This window comes from Lynx canadensis, chromosome D4 (genome assembly GCF_007474595.2).
Source record: "Lynx canadensis isolate LIC74 chromosome D4, mLynCan4.pri.v2, whole genome shotgun sequence".
Taxonomy (NCBI): Eukaryota; Metazoa; Chordata; class Mammalia; order Carnivora; family Felidae; genus Lynx; species Lynx canadensis.
In genome coordinates this window covers 74,092,308-74,117,911 of record NC_044315.2, presented here as the reverse complement: position 1 = coordinate 74,117,911, position 25,604 = coordinate 74,092,308, and the positions used below count along the sequence as shown (strand labels likewise).

Below are 25,604 nucleotides of genomic sequence, written 5' to 3'. Positions count from 1 at the left end.
CTCTGTGCCTTTGCTGGTGAGCTTTCCTCCATGTGGAATGTCTCCTCACCCCTTTCCTCATCCCAATCCCATGTCACCTCCCCAGGAGTCTTCCCTCCTCCACAGCACCTGGGACTCTTGACCCTGCCCATCTTGCTCTGCCTGGTATGATGGACCGGATAGACAGCCGTAAGCTCTGCCAGGGCAGGCGATGTGCCCGCTGTCACCTACTGCTTACAACCGCTCCATCCAGGGAACTCTTACTGTGGGCCATCCACCTTCCCGCGCTCTGTCATTTCAATCTGACAATAGCCCTCGGACACTGGCGTCTGATCCCCAGATTTACAGGGAGGGAAACTGAGATTCAGAGAGATGAACCGATGCATCCAGGCTTCTGTGGCTGGCAAGTGGTGAAGCAGGATTCAAACCCGAGTCCCTCTGAGACCAGGGCTTTAGCCCCCGGGGGGGAGTCAGGGGTTAGCCCCGGCTGGGTCAGCCTCAGGGAGCATTTGTGGAATTGAAATTAGTACGTGATCAGGGACGGATGGTGGATCCAGCAGCCACCTCTACAGAAAGCACAGCTGGGCACAGCTGTTTAGGTGGGAAGCCCCAAAGAGAGATGGGGGAACGTGGCAGGTGTTCCAAAGAGCTTTGGACTTGGTCTGCTCCCCCAGGCAGAGAACGAGCCTCCTCTCCCGCCTGAGCCTGCGCCTGGGATGGGAAGGGAAAGGCGGGTTCAGCAACTCAGGGCAGGCTGACCTAGCTCCTCGAGGGCCTCCGATTATTTACAAACTCTATAAACATGCCTACGTTGGAGATTTCTTTAGAGCTTGGCTCTTCTCTCCATACAGGGCCTGCAAACCATCTGCTCCCCTAGGCCGCTGCTGTCCCATAAACATTTTGGATGCTTTCTAACATGGCAGTAACCCTGGCTTCCCCAGTGGGGAGTGACCCATGAACTTTCCTAAGTCCTTGGGGATGGGCACGGTCCGGGGATCTGGGACCAGGGGCTCCCGTGACCTGGAGGGCTTTCCTGGGGGCGGGGCACAGGGCACCCACAGTGCACAGGAAGGAGCCTGGGGTACAGAGGCGGCAGGGCTGGGATTCGACCCAGTCCGTCTGACCCTAAAGCTTGGATTCTTCAAACCTGCTGTGTGTTTGCTCTGGAATCTCTTTCCTGTTCCCAAAGACTTGAAATACTTACAGGGTTTCCATCCAGTCCAGGAGGGCCTCTTTCCCCAAAGTCTCCAGGAAACCCCTGAAGGCAGGAGAGAGAGCAAACATCTGCAGATCAGTGTTTCTACCTGTGGGGAGAGGCTTTCATCCAAACCCCTGGGGGCACACGAGGATGCGTCCATGAAGCCTCTCACCCATTGGTTCTGGGATCTGGGCAGGCAGTGGGGTCTCCAGCCACCCTGTGCCTTCAACGAACACCCCCACGTGAAGAACTCAAAGACTGGCTAATGGAGAGGGGCCCAGGGCTAGGGAACTTTCTTATCTACTTAGAGCCTGGGAAGAAGCTACTACGTGTTTCTGCAGCATGAAAATGCACTCCCTCCCCCCATCCCCACCCCGGCCCCGACCAAATCTGAAACCTGGACGGATGAGGAAGGAGAGACAAGAATGGAGTTCAGGAAGCTGAGTCTAGGCCTGAACCTACAGGCCTTGCTGAGAGTTTCAAGAACATCCATTGCCCCTGTGAGCCTCAGTTTCGCCCCTAGTGAAGGAAGGGAAGGCCTCCTCGGCATTTTCCAGCTCAGACCTTCTGTGGTTGTGACAGGCTCTTCAAAGGCCATCCTTTCCCCATTTTATAGATAAAGAAACTGAGGTTCTGGAAGGCTAAGTGGCAAAGTCACACAAGGTCACACTGTTGGTGAGAGTCAGCCCCCCTGCCAAAGGTGAGTTCAGCAGCCCCGAGAGAGGCCAAGCCACCTGGCCCAGGCATGAGTGGCCCTCTCATCCCATCCCTGACCCCGCTCCGTACTCTCTGAGGATACAGGCAGCTGGAAAAACATCAGCTGTGGGGACACCTCTAGGGACCCGGGGGTGGGGGGGGGGGGACGTAATTCTATTTTACTTCAAAAGGAAAAGAAAGTCCTCAAGCTTGGAATTTAGGGAAACCTGTTCTTCTCCCGTGCTTGAATTCAAATCATTGTTTTTCCAGGGAAATTTAATAAAAAACACAGCACATGTTTTTTTTTTTTCTGACCAAATGGATGCCTGAGCTGTTCAGTGAAGATTCCTCACAGAGGGTAATCTGTGTCTGGCTTCTAACACAACTGAGGGAATCCAGTGAGTAGATTAAACCTGAGGACAAACCCCAAACCCAATGACAACGTCTGTCCTGGCCAAGCAAAGAGACCTTGAAATGCGTGTGTATCCACGTCTTTGTCCTTGCCCTGTCCAGCTGTCCTATGCCCCCTCAGATCCCTCCTCTGTCAGGGAGCCCTCTTGGATCAGAAGGGTGAGAGCTGGCATTCATCCTGCAGGAGGTGCGGCTTCCTTCAGACACCCAAAGGAGGACACGGGGATATAATCATGAGATTGCAGCCCAGCCAGTCACCTTACATGCAAGACTTCCTCTGCCTTTGACATCTGCCCTTGAGGAAAAGGTTAGCAGTCCCATTTAACAGATGGGGAAACAGGCTCAGAGAGGAAGTGGCGAAGGCAAAGCAGAAAAGGAAAGCAAGTCTGTGGCACAACGGAGCCCAGGTCCCCCCTCTCTGAACTCCGTCATGTTACTTTTGTAGGAGTTGGCCACGGGCAGATCACGACGCACAGAAGGTGCTCGAATGTGTGTTCAGCTGGTTTCACAGAGTGGTGGGGTTGTGTGCGTGTCTACGGGCCCACGTCCAGGTCAAGGCTTTGTGGGGGTACATCTGATCCTACCTAAGATTCCTCTCCTTGGGGTCCCCCTGGCAAATTCTACCCTCACCTCAATCCAGCCCGTCTTTGTTATGCTGTAAGGGAGATCCCTCTCCTCTCCTGGAAGAGGAGACATCAGCTGAGTGGGCTGTGGTAAGAGGAGCCTTCAGGAGGCATTGAGTTTCTCCCTCCACCTCTGGAGGCCAGAGGTTAGGGGCCTGGCAGGAGAGGAGGACCGTCCGTCAGGGGACAAGGGCAATGCTGTCCAGCCAGGTCCCTGGCCGACTCCACACGGCCCATGACAGGCAGCCTCGGGAAGTTCATGCTCTGCTTGCCAAGCCCAGTGTCTGGAGACTAGCACTGGCTTGCGTCCAGGCTGGCTGTGTGACCTTGGGCAGACCCTCACTTGACCCACTGTCCTGCTTAGACTGCGGGGATGTGATCTCTAAGCACACTTGTCCCAACCCCTAGACGAAGCCTGAAAGGAAGGAGCCTCTCCCCCTATACACAGGAATGCCACCCAGCCTGGGGACATCGACAGCATCCCCTGGGCACACATCGTGGCTATAATGCCGAATATATTCACACCCAGCAGCCACCAGGCAGGGGTCAATCTCCCGGGTCTGCATTTAGAGGCCACTTGAGGCTGGCTCAACAACGCCCCTCGGACCGAGTTGCTGGGCCAGCCTCCCCCGTGAGGCTTTGGAAACAGAGCAGTCGGATGCCAGTCTTGGCTCCACCACCCACAGGTCTCCCCAAGCCTCAGTTTTCTCTGCTGTACAATGGGGATGATAAACAGGAGAAGCTGAGGTGTCTCCTGGAGGGTGACCCTTGCCGGCAGTGGCACAGCTCTGGAGTATAAGCAAGGGAGAGACCATCAGAAAGGTCAAACTCCCGAAGTTAGGGACTTATGCAGCCAAAAAGCAGCCCAAGGACAGCCAATGGGGGATGACAGGGGGGTCATAACAGTGGCAGTAAGAGCAAACTCCAGCCGCCCATTGAGACAGGCAACGAAGAGCATAATGGTCAGAAAAGAAAGATGGGAGCTTTAGAGGTGCTTCAACAAATCCAAGATGGAAAGAGCCTAGCCGTTCTTGACTTTCACACCTCACTGCACCACTGGGAGACTAAGGCCCAGAGCGTGCCCAAGGGCGCATCACCCTCGAGCCTGCCTCACCCCTCCACTACTGGAGACATGCCCCATTTCTGGCACTTGCCCCAGCGCCCCAGGGCCCGGCCCCTCTGGATCTCAGAGAGGCGGCCGCCAAGCTGGACGTGTGGCCCCACCTCCCTCCCCCTCTGCTTTCCTCTGTCTGGCCGCGCCTCCTTGTGCATGGAGTGCACGCAGTCCCGGCCCGCCAGCAGTGGGACCTTCCTCCGCAGGCCTGAGCTGCTGGCTGCAGCAGCCTGGCCCGAGGCCCAAGGAATGAGCTCGGCGCCCTGCCGGGGCCCCAGCCACGTGGTGTCTCCACTTCCCCAGGTCGGGGCCCCCGGGGAACTGGACGCCTTGTACTTTGAGCAGAACAAGGCCCAGGAGGAGACAGAATCAGGCTCCGGGATGAGACTCCAAGTTCTGTCTTAGCTACAGCAACTCGGAGGAATAGATGTGAACAAAGGGGCTGTGGTCCTTGTCACCACCTCTGCGGCAGGATGCCAAGGTCTCAGGAGGCCTCTGAGGGCCACCTCAGCCACTCCCCTGTCTCCAGGCACTGTCTAGCCCAACTGTCTGCTCCAGAAGGTGGGCTGTAGGGGCAGAGGGAAGCCTGAAGCCTCCAGGATCCGAAGTCCTGCTAATGTCTCGAAGTCTCAGCTCCCTGACCTACAAAATGGTCAGTTCTGTCAACTCACCTGGCGTAGCCAGCCTGAAGAGCTGAGATGCTGTCATGCAGTCCCCGTACCTCTACTGCACCAGCACGTGCAGTTAGGGTTTGCATCAACAGTGGGAATACAGAATAACGTCTCAGAAGAGCCCACAGAAGGATCTCGGGGACCTCTTTACAACGTGGAGATTCTTCACAGTCGGGAAATTCCTGTATGAGCCTAACCTGTATCCTTCCTGCCACACTTTGAGCAGCCTGTAGTCTTTTCTAGAACACGTGTGCACCTCAAGGGTGCTGACTTAGACCCCTTGAGGTCACGATGCTGAGCATGTTTTCACCCTGCCCTTTTGGAATCCGCTAGGGAACCCATCCAGGAAGGGTCACCCCAGGGAACAAAGGAGGGGATAAGGGAGTCAAGGTCTCGCCAGAATTCCAGGGTCACCAACAGCCCCAGGGGGCCCTAGCTCAAGTATGGGGCCCTGGGGACCACACCCCCCCAGCTCATAGCACCACCGCAGCTAAAAACTTTCATCTGTTTTGGCCTCAGTTTCCCCAGCTGGAAACATGAGTCCTCAGTCACTTTGCTCCCTGCTCCCCACAGTCTGAGAACTGAGAAGACCCTGAAGCCAAAGTTCACCCCAGGAGAAGCCCTTCCCACCCCAGATGGGCGTGTGGCCTTGGGCAAGTCCCAGTTGTCCCTGAGCCACACGCCAAGGAGATGGAACCAGGCTTGGGCCTTTCCAGCTGTAAGCTTGGGGGTCTGCCGGCCTGACTCACTACATACGACCAGGCTTGCAGGCCCGGCCAGAGGCCACGAGGCACGCTATGAACAGCGGCCGGCCTTGCCAGGCACTCCAGCAGGCTTGACGGTGAATTCAGAGCGCCTGCCCGACAAGAGGACTCACTTGCAGTGTCTTCCTAATTCCTGTGAGAGACCCTTGTCCCAGCTGTGAAGGTCCCTGTGCCAGACGGGACAGCCCAGGAGAAACCCCTTCAGCTCCAGCCGAGTTTGTAACATCTTAATATCCGGACCCCTCCTCAGAAAAACCACAACACATTTTTCATTCCAGCAGAGGTGAGGAGACGAGAGCTTTAGACTAAGCTTTCCTCTGGAGTTAAAGATGCGAGCACAGAGAGAAGTATGAGGTGAAGAGCAAGCAAGCGTCCTGGGGTTGAATCCTGACTCTGCCACTCACCTTGCTGTGTGACTTCGGGCAACTCACTGGCCTCTCTGAGCGATGTCTGTCTGACAAAGAGGTTGGGCCAGCTCATCACTAAGGTGCCTGTGGCTCCAGTCTGCTCTGACCTCTACTGTCTCTTTCTCGGCCCCCATCAGCAAAAGATTGCCACGCACCCTCCTTCCTGACCTGATGCCGAGGAGGCCGTGTGCATGAAGCCTGCTGTTCTACTTGCTGGAGAGAGATGAACTGCAGCAAAATCATCATTGGCCCTGCCAGAAATGAGGCCAGCTGCGATCTGGCATGAGGGACTTCGGCTCATTCTCCTGACATTTCCTCTTGCTAATAAATACCGAGGAATCGCTCGGCCCAAAGCTTTGACAGGAGGAAATTTGCAGAAGGAGTTCCCCCGACCCCCAGCCCACCAGCCAGATCAAGGGCTCAGGAGCACAGGGGGATGGCCCTAAAGACCACTTAAGGAGCATATGGGCCGAGGGCATGGCAGACTCAGAGGCCCGGCACGAGCAGAGACAAAGCCCGAGGGACTCTGTGACATGAAGTCCTATTGCATACGTACCAAGTCAGATCTGATGCAGATCTGATTTGCCGGTCATGGTGGCTGGACCAGGACCAAGGGGCCTTTCACGGCCCTCAGGGGGACTGTGTGGCCATAGCACTATTTTGCTGAAGGAAGTGGGGGGGGGGTCCCTCCCACCCATGCCCAACACTGCCGTGCAAGGAAACACCCCCATGATGAAGGACGGGGCAGAATCCTAGGAAGCGAAAGGTGAGGAGCAAGGAAGAAGAAATGAATTGTCTGTTACGGGAGCTCGAGGCCTCAGAGGGTCTCTGAGCAAACGGCTTTGACTGAGTCTTGGTTTCCGAGTCTGGAAAATGGGTGTAGTCCATCTAACCTCAAAGAATCCTATGTAGTTCAGCTACCATGCAAGTAAAAGGGCCTCAAAAAATGTTGCTTTTGGGGGGACCATTCTCACTATATGTTCTGTCGCCAGCACCTGGCGCATGGTAGGTGTCCAATAAAGTTTTGTTGACCGAGAAATGAATGAGCGGCCTTGTCTCACACGCACGTAGGAAAACGGCACTGAGCACCTCAGACCCGGTGCTGCCTTCTCAGCCACGCGCTGCCCGGCTTTCAGCTCCAAGGAGCAAACGGGTACGTGGCAGGGAGAAGGGGCCACTAGAAGGAGGAAAAAGGGGGAGGTGGAAGGGGCAGCTGAGGCATGGCCCTGCTGGCGGTCCCTGTCGTCGTAGGGTGGGCGGGGTGGAGAAGAAGCCACAGCATGCCCGGGTTTTCAAGGGTCTTGCCTCCTCTATGCTCAGGGGACTCCGGAATCCATTCACTCGATAGCAACACTTGGGGCAAGAGGGGAAGGCTCTGGTTGCCCCAGCCCAGCCCAGCAATGACTCTCCAAAGCCCCAGACCTTGGCCACATCATTCACCCCCTGAGCTTCGAGCTCCGTATCTAGGAAGTGGCAATGCCTGGTCCTCTGTCAGGCTCCCGGGAGAGAATCTGAGCAAACTCCTCATGGATGGCTCTGGAGGCAGGCCTGGGTGATGGGACAGGGCCCAGCTGAGATAATCGAAGTAAGTAAACTGGCCCTACCCTGCAACTTAAACTCTGAGAAAACAGGCCCAGAGAGGTAAAGCCATTGGCTCAAAGGGACACAGCGCGGAGAGCCTCAGCCACCCATGAAACCCCAAACAGGAACAATGGCTGCCACTCTGACGGAGCATTTACTATGTGAGGAGCATAGCATAAAGACCTCATGAGCTAAAAGCTATTTTCCCTATTTCTCACCTGGGAAAACTGTAGTGCAGAGGCTTTGAGCCAACAATGCCCCAGGGCCTTTGCTCCTACTGTTCTGTAAACCTGGAAAGCTCTTCCCCAGGTAGCCACAGGGCTCCCATTCTCACTTTATTCAGGTTTCTCAGGAAGTAAGGATTCCTAGATCAAATTATCTACTAGTCTGTACCCCCGTCTCCCTACCCTACTTTGTCTTAACACTAGGCACCATCTGACATTCATTCTTTCATTGTTCATTCTCTTGTTCAATCGTTGTCTGTCTGTCTGCCCATGAAAATGGGAACTTTGTCTTGCTCACTGCTCAGCACTAACTACAGTGCCTGGCCCACAGTATATACTTAATATTCACTGGATGGATGGATGGATGGATGGGTGGATGGATGGATGAATGGATGGATGGATTGGTCTCCTTGCCCAAGGTCACCTAGCTTGAGGAGCAGATCCAGATGCCAGCCCAACCCTCACAGACATCAGGTCCTTGTCCTGAAGCCAGAAGCATCACGTGCTACTCCTTTGCCCAGATCCAGGTGTCGGGTGTGAGACCTCAGGGCACAGAGGGGCTGTTGGCCACAGGGAGGTCTAGGTCTAACGGTGAGATTTCCCTCTAGTCCTTGAGACAGGATCTGGATCTTGCTTCCCTTTATATACCTCACTTGGCCCCAGAGTGTCCAGATCCATATACTACAACAGGTAAGTTGCCCCTGAACATGCACGTCAACCCCAGGATCACAGATGTGCCCTTTCTGGGCACCACTGAGTGCTCCTGGCCCCCTTCCAGCCACCTGTCAAGTTCTAACCTCTTCCACAGTCCCTTCTCCATCAACCACCAGCAGAAGGAAGCCCAGACCCCAAGCTGACAATGCTTCCGAGTCTAGGGATTACACTGTAGGCGGCCACAAAGGGCCTTAAGCCGCCAACGGAGGTTAGTCTGAAAGAAATATGCCTCAATTATAGTCCAGGGTCTCCCTTAGTTGGCAGCAAGGACGCCGGATATATCACTCCACCTCACGGGGGAGCCTCAGTTTACCCTTGTGAGTAATGGGGATCATTGGAATTAACGTCTTGCCCAACTGGTGAAGATTCTAGGGCATTCACTTTTTACACCATTACTACCAGCCAGTGAATCTGAGAAGCGGTCTTGATCCACCATTGAGATCAGAAGCCCTGGAGACTAATGGAATTGTTAGAATCCTGGTTCTGTTGTTGACTGTGAAACTGTGGGCAAGTTACTTAACCTCTCTGGGCCTTGGCTTTCTCTTCCTGCCCCACAGATGCCCTACGAAGGGGAAGACAATTTCCTGCCACAGTGGAGAATCCTGGGCAAAGCCGGTGAACTGGAGGTTACTGCCAGCCCCTCTTGGGGTCACACCTGTTGCGAGCCTACCCACACACCCCACCACCCTCTGGCCTTGTGTGCACACGAGTAACACTGGCCACCCCAAGACAGCCTGGAGACTGAGGGTTTTCCTTGACAGGGGCGCAGACACTGGTCTAGCCATGATCCCCCAGTCTGAGCAGGCCCATGGACACTAGTAAGCCACACAACAGAAGCCCCCAGACCCAGGACCACACTGCACAGCAACGGTTACACACATACACACAGATGCACCATCCGGGAGGGGCCCGGAGCCACGGCACCCCCCAGCTCCAGCCAGGCAGCAGCTGGCCAGTGTTCTGGCAGTGGGGACACAAGGCCCAGACAGCCCCACATGCTGGCCCACACACTCAAAGCAGAGCAGTGGCGGGGCAGACAGAAGCAGAGAGCGCCCACGCTGCAGGTGGACGGGAAGTCAGATTCACCCATAGAGTCTGCATAATAGACACGGAAAATCTTTACCGGCCTACCCATCTTGCCCCTCTTGCCAGGAACGCCAGGCAGGCCCTGTAGGGGAGAGACAGGGAAGAGATCAGAGCAGAATTCCACAGGGGACAACCAGCGTTGCCCCAAATTGGCCCCAGAGCCACCCACGAGAGGAAGTCGCGGACGACCTCGTGCACAAGGCTGCACACAGCAGGTGCCAGTTACGTGCAGGTCAGAGGGATGGTCCTTACGCTCTACGGGGTTGGGGGCTGCATGGGCCCAGGCTGGGGAGATGCCTAGGAGAACACCCAGCGTTCCTGGTATTCAGCAGGTGCTCCCGCTGCCCTCCCGAGGTCTTGGTGGTTGGTGAGGTTACAAGTGGGATCCCAAATACGGGCTGAGGCTGGGAGGGACAGGGGGGAAGGTGCCGAGGCCTGCGGGCCATGGGGTCTCTGCCATTGCACCACGAGTACACGTAACTGTAGACGACGGGTAACCATAGGAGTATGGCCGTGTCCAAGAACACTTTATAAAAGCAGACGGCTGGCAGGATCTGGCCCACATGCCCCAGTTTGCAGACACTTGGTCTGGAATATAGAATGGGCCCATTTCTCATTTGCTGAAAGCCCTTCAGAAGCTCTCCAGGCTCTCAGAATCGAGTCTCCTTCCTGACCTCGGCCCTGACCGCCCGTACAACTTTGCCCAGGTGCTCCATCCAACCTGTCTCCTACCACTCCGGCCTCGCAGTCAGAGCTTCCGACTGTGTGGACTGTTAAACTTGCCAAGTTATCATACCTCCCCGGACTTTGCACACACCATCCCTTTATGTATGGAAGGTGTCTGCCCTGACTTGACCCCCTGGCAGACTCCTATTCAACTCAAGGGCACCTCCTCCAGGAGGGACTCCAAGACTTCTCCCGGAAGAGGGAGCGGGTAGGTGGGTGGGAGGTAAACAGAGAAGGCATACTCACTCTCTCTCCATCAGACCCCGGCAGGCCGAAGAGCCCTGGGAGTCCAATGTAGCCCTAGGAAAGAGCAGGTAGGGGGTCAGAGGGACCGAGCGGTGGGGTGTGGCTGGCCCGACCCGTCCCCACAGCCCCTCACTGCCCTCCCACGCCCAGGCTCCTCTTCCTCGCTGGTGGCAGCGGCGGCTCCCGTGGCTCCTCGATGACACAGGCCTTGAGGCAAGTGTATATGCCCATGGACTGCATGGTGCTGGCTTCCACGATGTAGTCCAAAGGCACATACCCTCACGCCAGGGAAGGGCGCGGGCGCTCGCGGCGGGGAGGCCCGCCCCACACCGGGGCTCCCGGACCTGCAGAAAGGAAGCTCTTGGCTGGGTTAGAGGCTAGAGTGGTAGCAGGTTCCACCCGCTCTGAGGGACCCTGCCGTCTGCCCGTGGCTCCTGCGATGCCTCCTGCCAGGCCTCAAAGGCCCTGGACACGGGGCTCACACCCAGCCGTGGCTGCCTGAACGCCAGCAGTCCCAGCGGCTGCCACTCCGGCACGCCGATGTCCCGCCCGGCACACGTATGCCGCGGCATTCAACCCACCCAAGGACACCGCACACGGGCTGTCTGCTCCCCCAGTGGACGGACAAGGAAGCCACACAAGTAGTCAGTGGAGCCGGGAGCCCACTGCCCTGGCATGCACCTGATTTTCCACCTTCCGGCCTCTATTCCAGGCACCCTCCACCTGCCCTGCCCACCCCAGGGACGGCAGAGCAATCCCTTCCAAGCCCAGCTCCAATGCTCTCTCTCCTCCGGCAAGCACCCCTGCTGCCCCACGCCAGAAACCATCTCTTCCCTCCACCCACACACCGCATTTGCTCCTCAGTCAGTAGGATTTACCACTTTCTCCGATGTATCTTCATTATCTGTGTCCATGTTTCATGTCCTCATTAGCTTGGGAACTTCTCAAGGGCAGGGGACCCAGCCCAGAGCTCCTATCATTATCTGCACTCTCTAGATGTTTGTGGAATGATTTAATGATAACGCTAACAAAAGCTAACATTTGCTGAGCACAAACTACGTGCCAGGCCCAGTTCTCGGGGCTTTGCACGCAATGAAGCATCTACCGTGTCCTCACTACGCCCGCTCCCCGGAAGCAGGCATTAGCAGTCAGCCCCCTGTAAAGGTGTGAACAGTTAGACCCAGAAGTGAAATGACTCACCCAGGGTCACACGGCTGGACTATGATAGAACCGGTATTTGAATTCGAGTCAACTGACTCCTCCTGGGCAGGCCTCCTAACCCCTCGGCTACACTGCCTCCCACAAATGAGCAGCCCACACAGGCTCACAGCCATCCCTTCTTCCCACGTAGGTCAGGAGGTCACTGAGCCTCCTTCCTGGCATTCTGGTAAATATCCATCACTGTAATGAGGGACACTTATTGATCCTGCCGACCAGGGCCTATATCCCAGGTTTACAGACGAGAAAATGAGCTCAGAGAGGTCCAGCAACTTGCCCAGCACCCCACAGCTGCTGAGGGCCACAGCAGGTCTCAAAGCCAGCCGCCCGGATTCCAAAGCCTGCGTTCTATTTTATAAATATGGGGCCGGTGGTGGCAGGGTTGGGAGGGCGGCTTGAGTGGCCCCGGCTCATCCAGGCTGCTCAGCGCCCCGTGACCCAGAGAGCGGGGTGCTGGGGCCAGATCAGCTCTCTCCTCACATGTGGTCTCAAGATGCCATCAGCATGGCCAACAGCAAGCAGCCCCAGATGTCATCAGCTTGCCCCTGGGGCCACGGTGCATGGGAACAGCTGGATGAAGGAAAGGAGGCCCAGCATCCCAGGACAGGAGCCTCCGCGGCCCCCGCTGTCACCAGCACCATCAACATCGTCACCGATATCATCACACAACGAGGACCTTGCCCACCTCCCAGATGCTCTAACAGCCACATGTCAGCCCCGCGGATTAAGGTCCAGACTGTGGCCATAAATAGCTTTGGCTCAGGAGTAGAGGCCACATCACACCTGACCCGGCCTGACCGAGGGTTGTGTGACCCATCTGCTGAGCATTCTTTGAGAGGCAGCAAGTCTAGCCCTCAGGACACCGGGTCCCCATCCCAGGCCCGCTGTAGGCATGCAGAGTAAACGGGGGCGCCACGTCCCGACCATGAACCCAGTTTCCTTGTATGTAGACAATGGGATTCCACCATATCATCTCTTCATCTTTCAAACTCCATTTGCCCTCATTCAGTGCACCCAGAACCTTCTCTCCATGGCCCACAGCCCACTTGGGAGCCCCCACCCGCTGCCCCTCTTCAGTAGTACTTGCTTCCAAATTCCTGGTATCTCCATAACTATGCTCGAGGTAGGAACGGATGTCGCTCCCATTGTAAAGATGGGCAAAGTGAGGCTGCTGGCTACTCAGGGTTTGCTCCAGGAGAGGGAGAGCAGATGTTCCATTAGCCTCCAGGCCTGAGCAGCATCACCCATCAGCCACCCCTGCTCTCTAAAAGAGGGTGGTCTCCCCAGACCTCAGTCGGGAGGGGAGCGGGAGAGAGGCCTCTGAGGATTCTAATGGCGACGAAGTAGCCCTAACTTAGGTCCCCTAGCACTTGGGATGTGCTGGGGGGCATGGCCAGCCCGGGCCTGGTTGTGGCAGCCGGGCCCTGGCCGAGCACCCAGCAGAACCTTTGCTGCCCAGTCTGCCCGGCACGAGAGCCAAGCGGTTTACCTGGCTCAAGGATCCCCCATCACCTGCCCGCCCTGCCGCCCTCTGCTCTCCAGAGAGCACTCAGGTGCGAGGGCAGAGCCCCAGCCCCCCTGGCAGACACTGTGTAGAGACCCCACAGCCCTGACCTCCCATCAGGACTGCTAGGGGGGCGGGTACTGACCTCCCAGGGCCCCACCTGAGTGGCACTTGCCAAAGCCCACTTACCCGGCTGCCTTTGGGGCCAGGGTCTCCTACCGGTCCGGGTAACCCCTGCAACATAAAACACAGAGGGGCAAGGACATATGGAAACGTCCTACCTGCTGCCAACAACCCAGGGCAAATCCTGTCTCCTCTGGGCCTCAGCTGCCCCCTCTGTAGAAGGAGAGTGGGCTTAGACCTGCGGTCTTTACCCTGAGGCCCCCACCTCTTCGTCAGAGTCCCAGGGAGTGGCCGGAGGTGGGGGGGAGGGGGACTGAGTGGGAGGAGCCTCTGGAGCCCCACCCCCACAGCACCAGAGGCCTTTCTTCTGTTCTCTTTGAGCAACCTGTGCCCTACTGCCTTCAAAGAGAGGGTTCCTTGGTCCAGCCCCCTGAACAGCCCTTTCTTCAGTGCCCACCCGGTGGGCGCAGCTCCTCAGCCCCCAGCCTGCCGCCTCCCTCTGCCTGGGGGGGGGGGGGGCACCCGTGGCCATCTCCACACCACCATGGCCACCGAGCTTCCAGAAGCCATATACTGCACCTGCCTGCCAGGGTAACCTTTGGCCCCTGGGCTGCCCTCAGGTCCTGGCTGCCCCTGTAAAGGAACGAAGAGAAACATAAGGAAAGGAGAGGACCTTGCCCAGCTCTGAGTCTGGGGGAATGTGAGAGACTGAGGCTTACAATGGACAAAGAGAAGGGCAGGAATGTGAGATGAATCAGGAGGAAGGGGAAGCCACCAGCCTGCTGCACAACCCGCAACCCCCCCCCCCCAGCCCACCCCTCTGTGAAACCGGTCAGACCAGCTCAGAAGGACAAAACCCCCTGTGCTAGCAGCCCAGGACTGAGAAAGCTCTGAGGAGCCCTGGCTGGCTCTCCCACGCTGGCAGGGGCTGCTGTTTGACTTGGGCCAGCACAGCCCAAATTCCTGCAAACCCCGTGGCGACATGTATAATATCCCCTAACATCGCCCGGAACAGGCCAGCTATTCATGGCTCTAACTGGAGTCGAGTGGCTCATGCCAACACCAGGCCGGCGTGGACTCCAGCCCCTTCAGGCAGCTGTGGCTGGGGGAGAGGTGGGGTAGGGTTGGGGCCCCAGCAGGATGGGAGGCAGAGCTGCCTGGCTCTGGGGCTCACTCATGGAACGGGGCCGGGGGAGGAGGCCAGGGGCAGGCAGGGGCTGGAGTGGGTGGAGAGCAAACAGGGCAGAGCTGAGGCCGCGGCCCTCACCTGTTCTCCAGGGTGCCCCGCCGGTCCAGGATAGCCCTTGTGTCCCTGTGGGGGGAAGAAACGACATCAGCCCGGGGAAGGCACCCCTGGGCCTGTGGACCGGATGGCAGAGGCCCAGCCTCCCTGCCTGCCTTTTCAGCACTGCCTGCTCTGTGGACGTCAGGCAGGGGTGCAGTGTGTGTTCAGCGACCAGCGAATGGACATATGTCCATCAAGGTTGGTAGGTTGCTGCGGTTTCCTCTGCCACCAATGGCTCTCAGACCAGAAGCCATCAGTAGAGTTGTTCGCCCTTTTGGCGGGCTTTGGGAGCGGAACTGGGATACGGCACGTGTAGTGGAGTGATGCTGTATCCCAACCATCCTTTCCAAATCTGCACAGGGGTGAGCCCGTCCAAAGCCAGGGTGGAGTGATTTCTCAAGGGATGGGTGGGCCAATTAGGACCTTCAGGTCTGGGATATGCTCAACCACCATGTAATGCTGGGATCTGGGTCAAGACCTGCCCCTCCTCACAGGCCCCCTATCAGAAAAGATCTCACACATACCGACCAAATACATTAACCAGAATACATTAACCCGCTGGTCCCAGCTCTCATTCCGGAGGGAAGAGGCCACCCAAATGCCTGAAGGACTCCGGCAACGAGCGAGTACTAACCCTGACCCTCTGTCCCCGTGGTCCACGGCCAGGTGTCTAGATCGAGAATCAAACAAGTGTGTGCTTTCACGTGGCCCTAGGGATGTACCACTCGAGCCATGTCCTAAGACTTAGGGGCTCTCTGAAGGGAAACCCCAGACTTCAAGCTTCCATCGCCTTACAGCAGCTGTAAAATAAGACGAGGCAGGGGTTTCCATTTCAGAGAGGGCAGCCACACAGATCTCCATTAGGCCCCCTCACACAGAGAGCCCAGGGCTTGGTTCAGACACTAGCCCTCATCTGCTGTGCAACCCTGGTGGGTTTCTAGCCTTCTCTGGACCTTAGCCAAGGGTGTTAGCTCTGGTGTTTGAGAACTCCAACGTTCTACGGCTCCCCCAGAGGGTGATAAACGAGATGAAGCCTGTGGACCCCCTCTGCGCACTCCTGTTCACCCAAGACTACACCTCCATGACCTCCTCTGGCCCTTATGACAGCCAGACGAGGTGCGGGGCAGGGGGAGGCAGGGATTCCCATCTCCATTTTACAGAGGAGAAAACTAAGCCCCAAGAACTTGCTCTGAGTCCCACTGCTAAGAAGCAGAGGGTTCACACTCACCGCGGGCTCCTTCTGACACCCGAGGCCACCTCGGGCATGTACAGTTCATGCATTTACACACACACACACACACACACACACACACACACACACACACTCAGCACCACCCGCAAGCCCCCCGGAAGCAGGACTCTTAATTACAAACAGCAGAGTTGGTTTGATCCAAGACGTTTGGGGAGTTTACAAGCATTCCTCCTGCACCTACTCATACCTCAGGGCTGCTCAGCGATATGATTACATCTCATTTGGGGCCCATGAGGTTGATGCAACATGGGAGAGTTTTCTACCCTGGGCACATGGTCTTTCCCCCATTGAGCAAACAGAAGCATAGGCTGCAGCCGGTGGCTCGCGTGCAGAGTGGCTAAGATCTCTCGTTTCGGGCTGATCTGGAACCATCCTGCCTCGCTACTGGATGGCCCTACGAGCTGGAGCCACTGAGGTCACCTCTCTGAGCCTTGCTTTCATCTTTTGGAAATGGAAATATAAGGGTTGGCCTATGGATCACATGACACGTGTGGAAAGTACCCAGCACCGTGTCTGGCGTTGAATTCAAGGGCCCTGTAAAGACCAGCTGCTGTTACCATCATGACCTTCCTATTTCATTCATTTATTCAACGAACACTGAACTTCCATGCACTGGTACCACTGTAGGCATGGGGTGAGTGAGAAGACAACATCCTTTGCCTTAATGGAGTTTATGGTCTAATTAAGGTGATATAAAAACAAATAAATATAAAAGATAATGTCTGCAGGAGGGGCAAATAAGGAGTTGTTGTGTCCGTGGGCAGAGAGTTTCAGTTTTGCAAGACGGAAAGGTCTGGAGTTGGGTTCCACCGTGATGTGAATGTACTTAGCACTACTGAACTGCACCATTAAACACGGTTAAGGTGGTAAATTTTATGTGGTATGGTTTTTACCATGATTAAAAATAAAAATTTTAAAAATGGTGCACCCATGCTCGTGACGAGCACTATGAAGAAAAGTGAGCAGAGTCAGACGACAGAGAGAGGCTGTGTTGGGGACAGAGTGGGACAGCAGGTGGGCAGCAGGGCAGGCTGCTCGAAGAGATAAATGAGCTGAGCTAGTTCTGGGCCGAAAGGTGTTCCAAGCAGAGGGAACGGCAGGTGCTAAAGACCTGAGGCAAGAATGCTCTCTGGTGGGTTTGAGGAAGAACAAGATCTATGTGACTGGAGCAGAATGGGTGAGGGGTGAGGCTGGGAGGTGGTGGTTAAGAAGAGGCCAGAAGCCAGAGCGCAGAAGGCATTAGGATGGCAGGAACTCACAGGAGGATTTGGAGCAGGGACGTGTCATAATATGACACATGTAGTCGCCTTTATTAGCCTCTCTCCACTTGGAACTTGTACACGAGGAAGAGCGAGCAAAGCCCTGCCCACGAAGAGCGGAATCGAGTCTTGAGCTCAGGCTGTGTGATTCCACTCAGGCAACTGCCTTCTCTGAGCCTCACTCTGCCATTCTCAGCCGGCCTCGGGTTGCTGCAAAGAGCCAATGCAATCACGGGGCAAAGATCCCAAGAGAACCATGAAAGGGAACCAGGGAGTCCCTGAGCATCACCAGCTCTTCTGGCTTCCCCTGCAGCCAGAAAGAAATCGCTAGAAAGCAACACTTCAGCAGAGAAGGACCACCAGTGAAATCTCAGAAGATTCCAAGTAAACCCTTTACTCAGGACACAGAAAAAAGGAAATGAATGATCTTCAGGGACGTGGGCAGTGACCTGCCCTTTGCCTGGCCTGGTACTAAAGCCTTAAATAAATACATCCGTTCATCAACTCCTTGCAATCACCCCCTAGCAGGTAAGAATTACAAGGCACACTTGCCAGATGAATAAACAGACTCAGAGAGGTAAAGAGACTTTCCTGAGGCTACACAGCTTCCCAGGGGGAATGCCAGGCTGCGACTCCAATCTCTATATCCTAACCACCCAATCATGGGATAAGACATACTTACCGAGGCCCAAGGCCCACCTAGAAGAGCCACAGGGCCACACGAGGAAAGACCCCCTTAGAGACCCTCGTCCCCGGGATAGAGCATATGGATCATTACAGCATTACTAGGACAGAAGACGGTCATGGAACCCTGGAATATCTGAGGTGAAAGGGACCTAAGCCATCAATTTGACCACCTTTGTCATTGGACAGGCCTGAGAAACTTCCCAGGGGGAAGGGACTTGGCCAAGGTTACTTAGCAAGTTATGGCCAAGCCCAGACTGTTCCCTAGGACTCGAGACCCACTGGGTTGTGCTTTGTCCAAAAGGCCACGATTCCTAGGTCTGTCCCAATCATCGCACCCTAAAGGGCCTTGAACATTGTCGTGAACACCCATGTCTCCTGTCTGGCTGAGAGCAGCAGAGACTGAGCACAGCCAAGGCATGGGGTGAGGGTGGGGGAGGTTCCTATGCTCCCTGGAAGTACCTTGACACTGTTTACCAAGCTGGGGCCAGCCAAATAGCTTCAAATGACAGGGCCCCAGGACCTGGAAGAATCTAAGCCATTATCTTCTCCTGGGCCCCAGCAATTACGGGGTGGGCAGTAACCGCAAGGTGGACCCACGGGCAGTGATTTTCCCGTGTGCGATAGGTGCGTGGCTGGTACTAGGGGAGAGCAGATGCTTCGGGGGAGCTCCAGGGACCACGGAATCTGTAAGGGGCCTCTGGCTGCCCAGCAGGCGGGTCTCCACAGGACCCGTGTTTATAATAGAACTCGGTCTATATTTTGGTTGGGGAGCCAGATTAATCATTGCTTACAATGCACAAGGAGAAACCAGACATCACCTCACTGTTGCTGCAGACAGTCTCCCCGTCGGCCGGGATGCTATTTGGGCTTTGGGCAGGGAGGGGGGAGGCGGGGGGTCCTGCTTTTGCCTGGGGGTCCTGGGGAGCAACGCGTGCCTAGACCTCAGCCATTCCTCCGGGCTCCACCTCAGTGTGTGCAAGGTCCCAGCTTCTCCTGCAGTAAAATGGAACTCACCATACTTGCTTAGCACTCTGGCAAACTCCTCACGAAACTTCTCTATCGCCTCAGCAGACACAGCCCCATTTAACAGAAAGGATCAGCGAGGAAGAAACATGCCAGGAGGCAGAGCGACTCATTACACGGTACTGGCCAAGTCCTTGCTCCTCTCTGAACCTCAGTTTCCCCAGCTGGCCTCTTAAAGCATTGCGTTAGGGTGCCTAGGAGGCTCAGGCGGTTTAGCATCTGACTTCGGCTCAGGTCATGATCTCACGGTTTGTGGGTTCAAGCCCCGCATCGGGCTCTGTGCTGACAGCTCGGAGCCCGGAGCCTGCTTCGGATTCCGTCTCCTTCTCTCTCTGCCCCTCCCCCACTCGCACTCGGTCCCTCAAAAATAAATACACATTAAAAAAAAATCATAAAGCATTGTGTTGGCTCAAAAGTTATAAGATTCAAAAATGTGTGGTTTGTCCAAAAGCACAGTCCCTCATGACACAGCCAGGCATCTGACAGCAAAGTCTTCTCAGGGGGTACCTGAGACGGGTCGGGCAGGAAGACACGATTTCTGTATGGCTCACGCATTCATCCACTGGTCCATTCATTCAACTAAGGTTTGCTGAGCCCCAAGGATGACCCTGTGTTACGCACTAAGAATACACTGGCGAGCAAAACAACCTCACTCCCTACCTTCTAGAAGGTAACACATATTAAGTGGAATGAGGGAGAAGCACCACGTGCTAGGACAGTGTAGACGGCCAACTGAAAGGAGTGGCATTGCAAACGGGCTTGAAGGAGGCACTGGATTGGACAGCAGAACAGGAGTAGAGCAGTGGGCAGGGGTCCCAGAAGCCCAGGGCAGCCCAGCAGCAGGGGAGCCTGGAGAAGGTTCTTGGCAGGGGCTCTGCATGGAAGTGGCCAAGTCAGGGGGCATCAGGAAGGCCCGTGGGCAGGGTGACGGCTGCAAGAGGGAGCCGGGAGCAAGTTTCAACTGAGTATCAATTTTGCCATGAGTCACGTCTACGTGGGGCCATGTGTTAAGAAAGATCCCGAGGCCTGCAGATGCGTGTGTCCGGCACTGTGCTAAGCCCCACACAAGGAAACAAGGATGAACAGGTCCTCTGTGCACTTGCTCCAGCTGACAATGTGCCAAGGACACCAGTGAGTCTCCTGCCGGAGTTCCAAAGGGGCTGAGAAGATGGGCTGGATGGTCAGAGGGCGGAGGCGTGATTTCTGCCTGGGGGTGCTGGGGAGGCGCTCTTGGAGAAGACGGTGTTTGAGAACAGGGTCGAGGGACAGAGGCGTGAAGACGAGTGTGGAAGAGAGAGCGTGCCAAGGGCAGGGAGGCAGGGAGGTCCAGGGCACGTCGGATCGGGAGAAGGGCTTCTACGCCACAGAGTTGCTCTCGGCCTCGGCTCCGCGGCCACTGTGGGCTGTGAGTCTCTGCCGTGGAGGCTGTGAGGCTGTCCTGTGCATCGTAGGATATTCAACAGCCTCCCTGGTTTCCACCCGTGAGTAGCCTCCCCCTCCCAGCTCTGATGACCAAAACTGTCTCCAGACATCGCTACCTGTCCTCCGGGGCGGGGGGCCACATCACCCCAGCTGGGAAGCGCTGCTCTAAGGGAAGAAAGCAGGAGGGTGAGACTAGGGACGGCACAGGACTCCGCCCTCCCAAGGTGCAAATGGGGGTCTGGTAGCCTTCTTGACTAGCGGAGCGGGGTTACCTGGTAACCAGGCTAGATGATGGATGGGACCAGAGGGGCAAGACCCTCGGTGTTTTTCCTTCGTGGTCATCACGATCATTTGTTCATTCAACAAATTGGTGTGTGGTGCCTACCGAGCACTGGCCCCATGCCAGATGGGACATCTCGTTTCATCCAGCCTCTCTCCCTGAATCCCGACCACTCCCTGACGCAGCCGAGGCCCAGATACGTGAGGCCACTTGCCCAAGCTCGCACAGCAGGAGAGGGGACAGAGCTGGGTTCCGTCCGGGTCTCTCTGGCCTGGTCTGCGGGCCTGCCCAGCCCGTGGGAATTGGTCCAGCAAAGGCCTTCAGCAAGCTGGACGGCAGGCAAATGACCCTTCTCAGGTGGGGAGGTTCTTTGTCACTTGATGGTCCCACTCTTATTTGAGAAGCTATTTCAATCAGCGTTGTGCAGACAGAAAGAGCTTGAAGGTCAGAGACCTGGGTTCAAATCCCAGCTCTGCGGCTTAGCGACCCTAGAAGGTATTTCCATTAAATCAGTGGCCCTCGGTCTCAGCTGCAGCTAGGAATCTTGTACCTGGGTCGCATTCACACCAAATGAACCAGAATCCGTGCGGTGGGGTCCACAGCCCCCCCACTGGTTCTAAGGCACAATGGGGCTGAGAAGCACCGTTATAGACCTCATTCTCCATGAGGCCCTCGATGAGTTCATTCCCAGGGTCAGTATGGGGCCTGGTGCCTACATCTATATTTGCTAACTGATTGGAAGAATGAATGAATGAATGAATGAATGAATGAATGTCTATTTGAGCCTCGGTTTTCTCAGCTGTAAATAGGCATAATACGGCTTTAACTCTTGGAAGCTATTGTGAGACATCGATATGACCAAGGACAGTCCCTCTTTGCACACCCTCTAATTTGTCACACTATTGAATATGGGAACCCCCCTAACCCGAACTCCCTTCCTCCTGCCGATTTTTGCCCATTCGCCATTTGTCCTTCTATTTTTACTGTTTTTCTTTTTATTATCTGTCTCCCTGTCACACACACAGGGACGCAAGCTCTGGGGAGGACAGGGATTTTTGTCTATTTGTTCAGCCCCCCCCCCCCCCCGCCCCATGCCTTGCATCCTGCCTGCCACGGAATAAGCATTCTACCAATGCTGTTAAATAAATGAATAAATAGGATAACTGGCGTCACACTGAGGTGACAACCACATTTAATGTGCTGGTGAGCAAACGGAACGCTGACTTCACCCCTCACCCACTGATGTCCCCTCTCCCCAAGGCTCCCCACTCGAGATGATGCAGGAAAGCCACGCAAGAGGATCAGGACGAAGTGGCTGCTGTTGTCACCAAAGACGCTCCTGGGAGGAGAGAGTGCTCACCAACAGTGACGTTTCTAGGTGCTATTCTAGCCCATCGGTCCTCCTCCCCGGCTCCCACCACTTGGTCAGGGGTCCCTGCCTTGGGACCCGCGCTGCCCCATGCTCTGCCCACCTCCCTCCACAAGCAGGTGACCCTGGTCTGCCACAGACCAAACTCCTGCGTGTCAGCCTCAGCCAGGGCCTGAGGGGCTCGGCGTAAATGGCTTTGCCAGTTTTCCAATCGCACGGAGGCTCGTCCTCAGCTTAGAAAAGACGCCTCTCCCTTCTCAGGTAAGCTGGTCCCACTCGGATGGGGGCTCTGGGCCCCCTCAGACATCTGCCGAGAGCAGGGAGCCCTGGAACCCAGGCAGGAGCTGGTCTAGTCTGCTTTTCCCATCTCCTGCCACCTCTGCTGGACTCCCACCCCCACGCAGAGCAAGACCACCACTGGCTGCTTTATGAGCCGGTGCTGGAAAGAGACTTTTCCACTCACACCTCATCCATCAGAAAGTACTGGAGCATGGAGGGGAAGCGAGTGGGGAGAGGGAGTCCCTCTGTGTTCTCTGAGCCAGAAAATACCATGTTTCCCCAGCTCACAGACAGCCACGGACTCCTGTCTGGGTCTGGCCTCTTCAGATTCATGGCGTGGCCTGCTCTGGCCGCGGAGGGTGAAGGGGATGCAGGGGACGTGATACTCCAAGTCCCCCTGTGCCACAGGGACCCTCAGAGCAAGGACAAGACGGAGCCAGGAGATACCACATCTGTCCAGGTGAGAACCAGATGGCCCAGAGACAGGGTGGCTGCAGCCACAGCTGGGAGCCAGGGCGGAAGCTGAAGACACGGCTATAGGCCGATGTGCCCACTGGAAACCCCATCAGCGATCTTGCAAACAGCAGTGGACCCTTGACCTACATCATCCACCCCCACCACCCCCGTTTCCTGAACACCTACTACGCGCAGGCCCTGTGTTCGGCTCATCAGGGAGAGTGACACACCAGATTCGTACACCCTGGTCGGTGAGGCTAGACTTGGAGAGGCGGAACATAACTAAGATGGGCCAAGGGTCCCGGAGCAGAGTGGAGGCTCCTGGCCTACAGGCTGGGGCTCCAGGAGGACTTTCTGGAATAGGCACTAGCATTGTCAGTCCCAGAAGGTGAGAGAAGCTGAGAAGCTGGGAAGCTAGAGAGAAAACCCGCTGGACAAAGCAAAGCGTTGAAACCAAGGTGTACCTTTCGTCCAAGAGGTCCTGGATTCCCAGAGAGCCCAGGCAAGCCCACGTCGCCCTGCAAAACACAGACAAAGGGGTGAGGCAGGGGACGGGAGTGCCCTCGTATGGCCAGCTGTCTGCGAACAGGATTCCTGGAGGCCCAGAGGCCTCTGAGGGGCGTGAGGGCGGCCGAGTGGGCAGATCCCCAGCCCCTCCCCACCAACCCAGTCACTCCACTTGACCTACTCCATACACTGGACTTTGGCACAAGCTAGCATTTAGGGAAAGGCGTGCTGCTAAAACCGTGTTTGAAAACCACTGCCCCAGGGGACACACAACTTGTCTGTCCCGTTCCGATCTGCCCTCTCTGCATTCCTGAGACACCTTCCCTTCTGCCCATTCCTCATCCATGCTGGGCAAGGTAATCACCCAGTAGGGGGCACTTCTGCCATGAGACCAGAGAACAGACAACCCAGGAGCAAGAGAGAAGCCCGGGCCCCTGGACTTTGTCAGACCCGGCTACAAATCCTGCTCTGCACCTGACCAGCTGTGTGACCTCCAGCAAAGGCCTCTGAGGCCTCTGTTTTCTCATCTGCAAGCTGGGCCCATCGGTCCCGTATGACGAGGTTTCAATGAGGAGCAAATGGGCATGGATGTGGATGTCTGTACCTAGTAAATGTTTGCTGAATGAAACAATTATCAGGGAGGGTGTGAAGGAATGAGCCACTGTTCTCTTGGGGAAATCAAAGGCAGCTGCCTCTTCTGTGTGGCCGAGCACAGGGGGCTGGGTTGAGAAGCAGTGTTCTGTCCATCAGGAGGGCTCCTGGGCTGTGTCCAGAAGGAAGCCAGACAGACTCGCGTGTTCCTTCCAAGATACGTATGTCTCAGTGCGGGGGGTCCTTAAAGTCTGGGTTCCCCTGTTCCTACCTGTCTTGTGCTCCTTCAGGCTCCTTAATCAGTTTATGGAGGGGAGTGCTTCAGGGATAGATGAAGTCCTCTGGCCTAAGTGTTCTCTCTTCCCCGAGAAACTCTGGTCTCATGGCCCCTCAGAGCTAGGGAGCCCTGAATCTCTGGCCCGCCTCCTAGAAATCCACAGACCTGTCCACCCGAATTAACCTCAGAGGGGAGTCTGAATGTCTGTTGGAAGCTTCCTGGCTGTATGCTCCCAAGAAGCTTCTGGATGCCAAGGGTCACCTGGAGGGCCCCGCAGAAATGCAGGGCATTACACAAAAGGTCACTCACCAAGGGTTTGTCCATAGGCCAAATCTTTTGTTGGCTTTATTGGCTGCAGCCCCAAAGAAGGTGCAGGGAAAGACCTTGGGTTTGGCATGGGGACAGCTGAAGGACTTCAACGCAAACACCAAACCACACTCTTCCCTCGCCACTTCCCACCCCTGCCTCTGTCACACGGCGGTCTCTGCCAGGGCGTGGCAGTTTCCCTACTGTCCTCTCCCCCGCTTCCCTCAATGCTGGGGTCCCTGGAAACCTACCTTTGCCCCATCGTGGGCCTTTCCTGGTGAGAGCCCTGGGTCCCCTTTCTGTCCCTGAAACAAAAACAATTCCACTTTGGCCACCAAGTCATCTAGAGAGGCCAGCTCCCCACAAGCTCTGCTCAAAGCCTTGCCTCCTACTAAAATGCCCTCCCATCCGTCCCCCCAACCGCGGCTCACACACCTCCAGTGGGGTCTTCTCCAGTTCAATTCCTCCCTGTGCTAACACCTTCCGTAGCTCCCTACTGACTGCATGATGACACATCCAAACTCCTCCTTGTGTGTCCCACATCTTCTGTCGTCTGGTCCCACCCCTCCTCTGCAGACCTGGCTCTCTTTCCAGCAGCCAAACCCACAGACAGGGTCCCTCTTCTCCTCGCCAGACCACAGCCCACCCTCAGCCATGCCCTGTGCTTCCCCGCTGCCCGGTCATTGCTCAGGCAGTTACCCCCACCTAGAAAGCCAGTCCTGGACCCTCATTCACCAAGCCATAGACATTCTTCAAGACGCAGCCTGAACGTGTCCTCCCCAACCAACCAGTAGATCTCTGGGTGCCGAGTCCTTGCATGTGTGTATTGCTAAGACCGCCTCCGGGCTTGCTCCCCTGAGCTCTCAGACCGCTTCTGAGAGACACATCTAAGACGCATGACCGATTCTCCTTGAATTTCCAGTATGCTCACCTTGCTATTCTCTAATTACCGAGGGTCAGTGCAGTAACACCCACTTACATCTGTGCGTTGCCCTCTACCGTTCGCAAAGCCCTCATCTCATGAGATCCTCACAATAGCCTGAGGAAGCGGGCGAGGGAAGCGCTGTCACTCCCCGATACACTTGGGGAAACTGAGACTAGGAGAAGGAAAGGGACTGTCTGAGGCCCCAAGATGAGGCACTGGTGGAGCTAAGACCCCTGAAGTCGTCATTCCCAGGTCTGTGTTCTGGGATGTCCTGGGACCCGATGAGTTAGAAAAGACGGTAAACTGGGGAGAGGCCAGTGAGCAGAGGGTGCCCGGGCAGAGACAAGCACCCTTTGTGTCTAGCATACGGAAGCGTCCCCATCGTGAGGATCCTGGCTCCC

General features: G+C 56.1%; 1 protein-coding gene across 1 annotated transcript in view; it reads right to left on the bottom strand.

The window, feature by feature from the left end:
- The window catches only part of COL27A1 (collagen type XXVII alpha 1 chain), a 133,207-nt gene that overhangs the window by 79,748 nt on the left and 27,855 nt on the right, over positions 1 to 25,604 (bottom strand). Inside the window, exons 6-13 of the mRNA XM_032595523.1 lie at positions 24,530 to 24,583; positions 23,062 to 23,115; positions 14,553 to 14,597; positions 13,865 to 13,918; positions 13,352 to 13,396; positions 10,441 to 10,494; positions 9,506 to 9,550; positions 1,184 to 1,237 (exon numbers count right to left, since the gene is read on the bottom strand). Of these exons, the coding sequence (XP_032451414.1) occupies positions 1,184 to 1,237; positions 9,506 to 9,550; positions 10,441 to 10,494; positions 13,352 to 13,396; positions 13,865 to 13,918; positions 14,553 to 14,597; positions 23,062 to 23,115; positions 24,530 to 24,583 (405 nt within the window). The remainder of the gene's footprint in view (positions 1 to 1,183; positions 1,238 to 9,505; positions 9,551 to 10,440; positions 10,495 to 13,351; positions 13,397 to 13,864; positions 13,919 to 14,552; positions 14,598 to 23,061; positions 23,116 to 24,529; positions 24,584 to 25,604) is intronic.